Source organism: Eumetopias jubatus, unplaced genomic scaffold (assembly GCF_037043125.1).
Source record: "Eumetopias jubatus isolate StellerSeaLion01/CBP00866 unplaced genomic scaffold, mEumJub1_p1.0 scaffold_14, whole genome shotgun sequence".
Classification (NCBI taxonomy): Eukaryota; Metazoa; Chordata; class Mammalia; order Carnivora; family Otariidae; genus Eumetopias; species Eumetopias jubatus.
In genome coordinates this window covers 71,919,117-71,930,881 of record NW_028274820.1, presented here as the reverse complement: position 1 = coordinate 71,930,881, position 11,765 = coordinate 71,919,117, and the positions used below count along the sequence as shown (strand labels likewise).

Here is an 11,765-nt window from a genome sequence, read left to right as displayed (position 1 = left end):
AATACTACTAGCAAATACCAGAAGGCAATTGGCTCTGAAACCCACCCATCCCCTGTCCTTGGGGAAGTAAGAGTCAGAGTTTAATCACCTGAGCAGAATTTCTTTTATTGAGAAGAGTCATCACCTGGTTCCCTTGAATACAAATAATTCACTGGATTCATTAGGCTGTCACAGGAATTCATAAAGGTGCATGAGGTGCCATGAACCTCACTGGCACAGTGAACTTATTCTGGTGACAACACTCCTTTTGTAAGAGAAGGTGTAGGTACGGAGCCGAATTCTCTTGCTAACTGTTGGTTCTCCTTCATGCCAGCCACCCTAAACCCCAATGAAGCAGAAGGACCCTACCATAAAAACAGCCCTTCTCTGGCTGCTATCCCCATGCCCCTTTGCCTTGGAGTTGCTCCCATCCCTGTAGCAGAAAGTTGGCCCCAGGGTTGGGATCACGAACCAGATATTCTGTTGCCTGCAGAAATGCGCATGCTCACTTCATAACCCTGTGCACGCCCAGTAAAGTGTGAGGCTCCGACGTTAGCAGTTGCTTTTGGATGCTCATTTCTTTAGTTTTGTTCAGCGTCCAGTTGATTGAGTCGCTTTACAATCAGGCTGTTGATTTTCTTAAGATCGTCTATGTCCTTTCCCTCAGCTGTTAGTCTTCTTGACACATCATCCATCTTGTTTCCAGTTTGAACTTCAAAATAGAAAACAGACTGTGTTACATTGGTTTCCAGGCTGTTCCGGCTCGTTAGTGCCTTGTGTTGGAGCTTAGCTGAGTGCTGAAAGGTTCCCTTGGCAAGTCCCCTGCTCCGATATCCCAGGCAGCCCAGAAGCCCGGGAGAGAAATTGCTGAAGACTCAAGTTATCTACCAAGTGGATTATTTTTATAATTCATTGGGGCCAGCCTCGACTACCTTTGGAAGCTCTGCACAGATTTTGGCTGAGAAACATCACTGTGAGCAACAGAGGGAAACCCCCCAACATGTCTCATTGTGAGCATGTCAGAGAAGGGATTGTTACATTGTCTTTTTCAGAGGCCTCTTCTCAAAAGGTTTTGAGCTCCTCCTCAGGAAATGAGGTTTTCTGGGTTTCAGCCTCTTTTGACATAGCTCTGCTGGTTCTGGATTACCAGCCCATAAACGAATATGTAAGAATTCCCATCAGACCCTCCTAAGAACAGAGACAATACTTTCAAAATAGAACTCCTTGCAATGAAGTCAGCTATGGAACGGAACACTCTGAGGTCTGCTGATCACAGAGTTAAATTTTCCAAGGCATGTTTCAGGAACTAATGATGTTGGTAACATGCCACAAGGCTTTAGTGGATAAACTAATGTGGGAAGGGAAACTAGACATTAGCGCCTCCCCTCCAGGCTTGGGACAAATTGTTGCTCAGAATCTGCTTCTTCCCCATGTTTACAAAATTAGGCTGGGGCGCCTGGGTGGCTCAGTCATTAAGTGTCTGCCTTCGGCTCAGGTTATGATCCTGTGGTCCTGGGATCGAGTCCCATATAAGGCTCCCTGCTCGTCAGGAAGCCTGCTTCTCCCTCTTCCACTCCCCCTGCTTGTGTTCCTGTTCTCGTGCTCTCTCTCTCTCTCTCTCTCTGTCAAATAAATAAATAAAATATTAAAAAAAAAAAAAGTAGGCTGGATGAATTAGGGTCCAAGACATGAAGAAAGGATCTTAATTGAGATTTGCTGCAGAGCAAGGCAGGAATCCCACTTGCTCCTGGGGGAAAATGTGAAACGGAAGTAAATGGCTAACACATGAGATCCTTTCCCCTCTTGGGAACCTCCTAGAACATTAATCAAACAGAGAAGGAAGCAGCAGTCATGTTGGCTTAAGCGTGTCCCATGATACACAGATTCCAAATTTAATTCCAAAAAAGAAAAAGAGTTGCACGGGCAAAAAAGTTACCGAAAAATTATATACTGACTTCCCTCTTGGAAACTCACAGGAAGTAAAAAACACTTTGAGCATTAGCTCACTCAGCAATTCTCACTCAGCATTTGACCATAGAATCCTTTTTTTCTCCAGGCCACACTTAATAATATCCCATGCATCCAGTATTCTCTGGAATACACTGCTTGGCCACTAGAAACTGCCAGCAGAGGCATCCATAGTAATCTACCCTTGCTGTCTATTATTCCTCTTTTGGACAGATTATGACAAAAACATAAAGGCCCCATGGGGCTTTTATTTTTTATTTTTCTAAGATTTTTATTTATTTACTTGAGAGAGAGAGAGAGACAGTGAGAGAGCACAAGCGGGGAGGAGAGGGAGAAGCAGACACCCCGCTGAGCGTGGAGCCCAATGCGGGGCTCGATTCCAGGACTCAGGGATCATGACCTGAGCTGAAGGCAGACGCTTAACCGACTGAGCCACCCAGGCGCCCCAAGACCCCATGGTTTAATAAGAAAGTAATCGGTATAAAATAAGTCTTCTCTCTCTTATGTAAAAAGACCCGAGTTATAAAGAATACGGGTCCTTTCTCATCGGTGAAAGGCTACGAATTTGCACTAAATCCCACTGAGAGCAAAAAGATTTCCTTGTTAAGGATGAGCACAGGCCAAGTTCATTTCCAGATGCCTGTGCCAACTCTGGTCTTAGGTTAAGCTTTGTCTGAAAGCCACAGGAAGTCCTTACTTCATTACTTCAACGTAGGCAATGGAGGGCAGGGGACCTCTGGAGCCAGGCAGATGAGGGTGTGGATCCCAGTTCTGCCTCTGATTAGCAGGGTAAACATGGAGAGGTAAACTCTCTGGGACTTAGTCTCACATCGATGGAATAGGATTATTAAATACTATCTTAAAAGGTAAAGACTGAAGATAATGGATTTATGTGTCTGGCACAGAGCAACTGCCCAATAAAGACATTCTTTATTCATGTCTTCTTTCCGTTTCTTCATATGACTTTGCCCTCAATATAAAACACCAGCAGCAAATTTAAAATAAACCATATTTATAATGATGGTGATAAAGTGCATGCTCTTTGAGGTCGGGTGGGAGTGTCTTTGGGCACTTATCAGCTGTGGACCTTGGGCACGGTAAATAACCAAAGCCTCAGCCTCCCTAAAACCAGAGTAATAGTAGATGCTACACCAGAGAGCTGTTATGAGATTGTGAGCAAACAGGCATCAAGTGCTTCACCCAGTGCCTGTGACAGTGAGTGCCCAATAGATAGCATATGTTATCAGCGGTGCCCTTAATCTTACTACCTATCGTCCCACAGAAGAGAGGAGGTCCTTCGGGTGGCTCTCCTGTCTGTGGGCATACCTAAAATTTCCTCGTAGTTTAACTCAGTCATTGTCCCAGATGCATAATGATAATTGGAGCATTCATTTTGGTTGGTGTAACATTTCAGAAGAGTAACCCATGGGCTCTTTCTGGCCCTGGAAGTTCAGGAACAACCCACATCCAACAGGCGGTCAGATACAAGGGCATCATTACTGTAAGGAGAATTGCCCTTGCAGCTTCTAAGTGCAAGAAGGCAAGGGCTGGGCGAGAGAGAAGCAATTAAACATCATGCCTCCCCACCTGCCCCACCCCCGAGGCTGGATAAAGACCTTTTAGCTGGAAGGCAGGAATTTGGGGAAGAAAAGGCATCAGAAGCTCTAAAAGAGTCACGCCCTCTGCCCACCTGTCTCCCTCCCCATCACCACCACCTCTACCTCTAATCCTGAATGAATTTAAATTAAAGGCATTCCAAAAACAAGGGCTCTACTTCTCCTTGAAGACGTTTGAAGGCTACACGGCGTGCAAAGTAGGAAAGGGCAGAAGAAATGACGGTGTGGTGGATCCGCGGGGGGGAAAAGGTGTCTAAGATGACTCCCTCCTCTCGGGCTCCTTCCACTCTTTGTCTCGGGGCCGGGAGGGAGCTGAAAAATCCCAGATGATGGCCCGCAGGGGTTAGCCGAGAGAGAAAACTGGGGGGCTCAAGGGGAGGGGGCAGCACCCCTGCCCCTGCCAGGGCACTGAGGTCTGGGAGGGTCTCTTGGCTGAGGAGCTGTGTGGGACAGCGCGGGTCACCAGGGGAGGTGGTGGCAGCTCACACAGCCTGGGCAGTGTCAAGCAGGAGAGAAGGGCCTCATCACCTCCCTAACGCTGCCACCGGGACCCTGCCCCAGTCCTCAGTGCTTCCAGCTGATTCCTAAGTGAGAAACCTTGGAAAGGAGTTTGAAGCCTGAACGTGACTCTCTGGTACAGAGCGGAATTAATGGAGCGGTTATGCACCGGATCAAGCAAACTGAGAATCAGCAAGGATAAGCCGCCGACCATTTGACAGCGAGGGACTCCAAGTAAGACAGTAAAGTCATAGTAGGCATTTGTGAACTTTGGGCACTGTGGGCTTGTGTCTCTGCGACCCTCTCAGAACTGCAGGGCTCACTCAGGGCATCCGCCCTCCCTCTGTCCTTCAGGGAGCGTAGCCGTGAGTGCCAAAAAGCAGGGACCCCTTGCCAGAACAAAGTTAAAGAACCAGCCACAAAGTAAGAGCGTTTAAGTAATGAGAACATGTCGGTGGTACTTACCTATTAGAAAAATCACGAAGGAAACCAGGGCCAGGCTGACAATCAGCACCATTATCAGCCCCATAAAAAATAGACTATGACTTCCATTTCCTGAGTTAGTGCCAACGTCTGGGATTTTCTCCTGGAGGGCTGATATGAAACAAACAAAAACAAGGACAAAAACTCCTCAGCAGACAGCTTTTCCGAAGACCTGACCGGTCCCCCATGATTAGAGGTGTGAGTAAGGGATACACCCATTTTCCCCTGTCATCGCCCTGGAGAGTGACTTATGTTTTAGGAATGTCTTTGGGCTGGTGCTCTTTGTGAATTTTTTACCTTCTTCAACATCGCTATTCAAAAAACAAGCAGGGTTAAGCAATCTCCTTGGAAAGTTCTTTGAAGATGGTGTTAACACTGAAGGAGCAGGACCTGGGCTTTTCTTTGGGTGAGTGGGGGAGGCTGCATACGTTAAGGGTTCAGAGAGATGGAGGTTCTATCACCATTTCCCCCAACGTGACCCAGGAGTAAAACACAGCTGGCTGGGACACCTCTTCTGAGTAGAAGGCTAAATACTGTGGGATGTCTCCCAGGTAACTCCTTGCAGCATAGGAGTGATCAGTTTAGCCCACATCCATTTAAACAGAAAAATAGCGCCAATGTATTTTGGTTTCTTAGAGCTCTCTCTGGGATGGACCTGCTCTGGAAACAAGGTTCTTTTAAATGTTCTGCAGTTAAATTGAGACTGCAACCATGCTTCTAGAGCAGCTTGGGTCAGCCAGAGCATGAAGTGTCTGCATGTGGCCATCATTTTTAAGGCCTGTGTGCCTGGTAACACCCAAATTAAAATCAGTAAGAAATAGAGAAACTTGGGGTAATGGAGACGAATGACTTCCTTTCTGTATTCTCTCCTACTTGGCATCTGTCCCACACACTGTGCTGCTTGACTGTAGCTGGGTGGGTGGCTTGTGTCCTGGGCTCCGTCACCTGCAATAACTTTTGCTTCCTAATCAAAGCGATGGCCTAAGCTGGCACCCAAACACCTATTTCTATTGAGACTGACTGCAATAAAGGCAGGTGAAAACCCGAACGCATTGAAATGAAGAAAAAAGCGAGACCTCAGGAAAGATTGAGAAGGGGAATGATAGATACAAATGTGGGACAGTCCGAGTTCAGAACGGGGACAGAACAAGTGGCCAGGGGAAAATTAATGCTTGTGTTTGTCAGAGTTTAAGCTGGAAAAATGGGGCTCAGAATGAGCTGATCGAGCTCGTTTACAATATTTAGGGAACAAAGTACACATTTAGTATTTAGCAGATTTTTGTTTTGCTTCCCCCTCCTTTTTTTAACCCTTTAATTGGCGCCATTTGTAATTTGTAAGCAGAAAATGGAGTTGACTTCTTTGCCCAGAAAAATTCTAATGACTTTTTAAAAGTTGGAGGAATGCGTGGAGTATTTTCCAGGAATCCACTACGAAGTCAGAGCTCTCTAGGAAAGTGGGCCCCACCGGTGACCTGGCTGGGGTCCCCAGAAGGTGCAACTGCCGCCAAGAGGGAGAAGCAAACCTCCTGGAAGACCTGCAGGCTCCACCCCTTTCCAGGGAGAGACACTCCACAGAACGTCTCAGAACTCTTTAAGACAGATTCCACATCTTGCTTAGGAGTCAAGCCCCTAAGCCTGCCAAGTATTAAGAGAACAAAAACAAAAGTTGCCTGATAATAAATAGACCTTCCAGAGCTGAGGTGTTCCTAATGCCTCCCCTGCCCCCCCACACACACACCCCCTACAGGTCCAGATTAGCATTTGCTATTTTTAGGTGGCCTAGAAGCTAGGAAGGGCCACCAAGCCTGGGAGGGCACACATACGGAACAGGTGCTGTGATCCAGCAGGACAGAGGTTTAGTTTGTTTAAGTCATTTATGGAATCCACAATATAAAGTTTTCTGTCTTCTGGCATGCCTCGAGGGCCGGTGTCCTGGGAATGATTCATTGTTCCTGGAAGAAAACAGTGACAGGAAGCAGAAGGCTGGGCCCAGAGCCCAGAATCACAAGAATCACAGGCCACAGGCACATAAAGAAACCCCCACATGCATTACTTCCAGCTGAAGGTCTAGAAAAGCTGTGCTTGTCCAGAAGGAAATTTTTCCATGTGGGGACAACTTTGTACCTTTTTTTTTTTTTGCTTGGCTTGCCAGGAAGCTCAGACTCAAGTGTGTGGCCCAATGTGAGCCCTTTATACCTTGCTTCTCTGAATATCCACCTCCTCCTCCTCTGATTTCTCAGTTCTCACTATTTTTCCTGGGCCTGCTTTTTATTTTGAAAGTTATTTTAAAATATTTTTCTTTTATTACATTATTTATATTCTGTGAGATGCCTCAAGTCCTTTGCCCAAGAAAAGTATGTATAAACATATAGAAAGATAAAACTAAGCTAGTCAGCCTGTGGCCCAAAGATTCTGAAGGGGGAAGAGAATTTTATGGTGAACCATCCTAATTGTATGAGGCTTTAAAACAAAACTGCAATTTTCTTTTAAAGATTTTGTTTTTGGGGGAGTGAGGAGTGGGGCAGAGGCAGAGGGAGAGAGAGAATCTCAAGCAGACGCCACACTGAGCACGGAGCCTGACGCGGGGCTCGATCCCACAACCCTGAGATCATGACCTGAGCTGAAATCAAGAGTCAGACACTCAACCAACTGCACAAAACTGCAATTTTTATATTCTCCCTCAATATGGCATATGAGTTTCTACCTTAAATGTATCCTTTAACCATGAGATGCTGGCTGGGAGGACTCAAGACAAAATCTTCCCAAGCTTAGGTGCTACAGACAGGAACCGTATGGCAAGCTGGAGGCTAGACTCTGGGACATCTGAGGTCTCTTCCCCCTGAGTTTCCTTAGATCGAGGTCACTTACATAATACAGAATTTTAAAAGTGAGGCTTACATTTTCTAACGACAGCACAACTTCAAGCAACCCCAAAAAGCCTGAGTGGATTTAAAAGGTCTATTTTAAGATGTCTGTCCAGCACAACAGAGAACTTGCAGCCCTTTAATTACATGAAATACAGGGCTCTAGGAAGACAAATTCAAATTACTATCAAAGCCGTCTCTTTCACAGTTACCTCTTTTCATAAAATGAGTCTAATAGTGATACAGGGCTTTTTGATCTGAAAGGGATTGTAGACAGGTTCCAGTCTGGTCCCCATCCTTCCTCCAAGTGAAGGAATTGAAGCTGAGCTGGTGAATGCCCAGGACCATACGTTTAGTGAGCTGCAGAGCTGGAAGCGGGCCTCTTGCTTCAGAGTTCATGTGTCGTCCCTTTCTTCTCCACATCTCTCCCTAACCCTCTTTCAAGCCTCAGCTCAAACCTCACCTCCTCTAAGAATCAACCTGCCTTTCTTCTGTGCTTTTGCCGGATGTGGTACATTCTTCCACCAGGACACTTACACTATTTTATAGCATTTATTGCTCACATCTTTGACTTTCCCAACTGACTTAAAACTCCTGAGGGTGGGCACCAATCCTATTCTGCAAATACTCAGTGTCAAATATATAAGCCAGTGACTTACGGTAAGTGGGAGCAACTAAAATATTTTATTCAAGAGTTGAAGCTCACCAATTTCAAAAGAATTTGAGGCAGTTAATAATAAATACACTAACAGAAATAAAACTGAGTGTAAAAAAAAAACTGAGTGTAAAAATCCTCATGTGATATCTACTTGGTCTCTGGTAAAGTCGATAAGCTTTGTGCCTGCTGATAAGGGGACAACACTAATTCCTGTGAACATTTTAAATTTTTCTTTCAATAGCAGTTACAGAATGAAGAAAATAGGAGAAACCAAATTCAGGGGAAAGAAATGTGAACACCTGTAGATCTGAAAAAGAATCAGCCATTTCCTAAATAGATTAAACTGCATTTGAAAATATTAAAAACCAGGAATTTCCCAGTGATACCTGAAACCCACTAGTACTTGTGGAAAAAAAAAAAAAATGCTCCTGAAGCCCTAAGAAAAACAGTTCAAAATGGACTGGGGCGCCTGGGTGGCTCAGTTAGTCGAGCGGCTGCCTCTTGATTTTCTCTCATGATCCGCGCTCAGCACGGAGGCTGCTTAAGATTCTCTCCCTCTGCCCCGCCCACCACACGGGCTCTCTCTCTCTCTCTCTAAAACAAATAAATGAATCTTTTAAAAAAATGTCATGGACTAATTAAACTTTTTCTCAATCAAAGCTAAAAATTAAACAAGGTGTTTCAGTTATCCTGAAATTTTAATTAACAAAAACACATGATTCTCTGGGTACTTTAGATTAGCTACTACTAAATCACCTTAGATATTGATATTACTGAATCCCAAATATACCCATGGAGCATTCCTAAGGGAATGACATGAAGTGATCATTTTTTAAAAAGCAGCAACGGCATATAAAATAAAGGAGCCTTAGAGATCAATCAAATCTTATCCTCTCACAGACAAAACCATAGGGACTAAAGCATGGTCACAGAGTTCTATTCTTCCAGAGATGTTTTGCATTTTATCATCTCTTACACTTTACTATCCCCAATACTAATACCTGTTGAGGCATAAAGGTTGTATGTGTCACATCATAAGATCATCATTCCGGCCACGGCTTCTATTTTAGGCTTGGTGACTGACGCGTGGTTCATTTTTGGTCTCTGACTTAATGTCCTTGAGCCTTAGCTTCCCCTTTAGGAATGGAATTCCTATTGCTCAAATCTCATACTGAAGCTTAATCGACATTTACAAAATGGAGGGCCAACTAGAAAGTCCTAGCCACAAAAGCTAACCTAAGAGCCGTGCAGCTAATTAAATCTCCAAATTATTAGCCTTGCTACTGACTGCAAAGGTGACTAGTGCAACATCAACTCCAAAAGCACAAAGGCAGCAACTTCAAGTAAGCTATGAAGCGCCCTGAAAGTAAATTTCTTCTTCAGGGTAAAGTCACAATATAAATAGATGCCGTTTTCATGTATTTTTAGATTAACTACAACATGTGAATGGAAAATAAAGAACTGACGAAGAAAACAGAGTTGGGTGTCTGTGGTTCCTGGCCACCAAGGGCTTACCAATGACTCAGTGAGTAGATGGGTATGGGGTCACCTGGCCCTAAAACTAGGACCCACGGCTGTTGGCACCCAGCTGTTGCTATCTTTGGCACCTCCATAGAAGGGCAACAATCAGCAGGGCTGGTTACTAAATTCTGCATCATACTAGCTCAGCCCTCCTCCCTGACCCTGGTGTGCAAATCTGCTCACTGAGATTGACCGAAGCAGTATCCTTTTAACGGGGCCCTTTCTGATACCTTGCACTGAAACATGTAAGTAATTTCATTTTCCTCCAGCTTAGATCAATGCTCACAGCTGATTCTTTTCATCACTTAAGGACTCTTTCGCTACCTACAAATAAATATTCTGACAAAATAGCTGTCTATGAAAAATGGCTTTGCTCTTTAGTTTTTTTCCCATAAGTGCTCAGTATCAAAGCTCAGAAATAACACACCAGTATTGTTTGCCACAGAATCATTATTGTTATAATAGGGCTTAATTCAAAGCTAATAGGAAGCTTTATTGAGTGAATCATGGTAATTTGTTCTTTAATTCCATTTCAGAGTCAGTGCCTCTTCACATTCAGGAATTTTTTAAATCAAGTCTAAATCATTTCTATCAAAAGTTAAAAGCACAGAGCACGAGCCACAAAAAACATCCCAGCCTCAAGAATCATAATTCAGGGTCGACAGAGTAATAGCATGCAAATTACTTACAAAAATGTGAGCTTTGACTGCTAGGTTGCCAGGAAAAAAAAAAAAAAAAAAACTATTCAGAAGCAACTGCAATAAAACTTTCTACAAATTCTGTGGTTCTTTCTTTGCCTTCCTTCAGCGCACAGGTGCTCCTACAGGGCCCAGAAACCCCAGCATGATTCTTGTCTATATTTAGTGTTAATTTAGCCAAGCAACGTAAGATCCCAAATACTAACTTTTCTCAAAATGTCTGAGGTTTTTCGTGAATATATTACTGAAACTATGCTTTAAAAAGAAAAAGCCACCCTGCCTTGATTCAATTGGTAACTGATGAGGTTCTTATTGGACCCAAGTTCATGTCCTTATTTGGCTCCTGTGTCTGTGTAAGCGGACACATTTCTAGCGCTCCGGCCCCTCTATGCTCCCATATATGAATATCCAGTAGCGGACTGGAGCTGCCATTCTGACAGCTAACCTGCAGAGGACTCCGGGCCAACCAGAGGACGGCAATCAGCAAGGACAGAGTAAGGGTGTGGTATTGACTAGGGGGATGGCGCGTCGGAAAGTTCCTAGGGCTTCCAGGAGCTACGAAACAGGACTGTGAGTGGGAGATTGTATGGCTTCAGACCCACCGCAGGCGAGGGAAGCACTTGGTCTCATCCACTTCCCTCTCTACTCTACTTGAAGGCTTTATTTACTCTGTGGGTTTTAAGGCATGCTCCTTTCTCAGGAATGTCAGGCTCTGTCTTGTGTGGCTCCCTCACACACATGCCAAGGAGCTTCTGCCCTCTGCTGTACATAAAAGGAGCTACAGTGAGTCCCATTTGCCGGCCATGGGGACAGGCTATCCCTGCAGGACGCCGAGGGCTAGGTAGTAAACTGATTCGCAGTCCTTCCGAATCCCACCGTCCACTGCCACTTCCAGATGGACACGATTCGTCCTTGAAACATTTTGTACCTCATTGAGAAAATGTTTGCTTCACAGGACTTCCTTTACATTTATATTCAGTATGGAGCTCACTCTACTTTTAGGGGAAAGGAATGCCTTTTTCTTAGCCCTCATCGGTACCAGCGGACCAATTCATGGAGGAAGACGATATAACTAGTAACCGTCTTCTCAGAGGTATATTGTACAGTAAAAAGTTATGCCAAATTCCATGAAAAATGAAAATGTTTGCTATTATCATCCTGTTTTCGAAATAATCTCCATACTACCTATCTTAAACCATCAAACTTTTGAAAAAAATAATAGAATGGCCTCATTTTGAGCATTTAGTTTTTCTCTCTCCCATAGCCTTACCACCTGTGAAGTATCAATCCCCCTTCAGGGATGAGGAAGATGGAGCCTAAGCAATTCCTTACACCGAAATCCGAATAAAACCATGGTGGTTTTTTAAAGGATTTTATTTATGTATTTGAGAGAGAGATCACAAGCGGGGAGGAGAGGGAAAGGCTCCCTGCCGAGCAGGGAGCCCGATGCAGGGCTCGATCCCAGGACCCTGGGACCATG

At 44.6% G+C, this 11,765-nt stretch overlaps 1 protein-coding gene across 1 annotated transcript; it reads right to left on the bottom strand.

Moving 5' to 3' along the window:
• Nucleotides 1–490: 490 nt before the first annotated feature.
• Nucleotides 491–6,491, bottom strand: LSMEM1 (leucine rich single-pass membrane protein 1). The gene is made up of 3 exons (XM_028104841.1): nt 6,368–6,491; nt 4,527–4,655; nt 491–691 (listed from the first exon to the last, which is right to left on the bottom strand). Exons 1-3 carry the CDS (start codon nt 6,489–6,491, stop codon nt 561–563), a joined length of 384 nt encoding a protein of 127 aa, XP_027960642.1. The 3' UTR covers nt 491–560.
• Nucleotides 6,492–11,765: the final 5,274 nt, after the last annotated feature.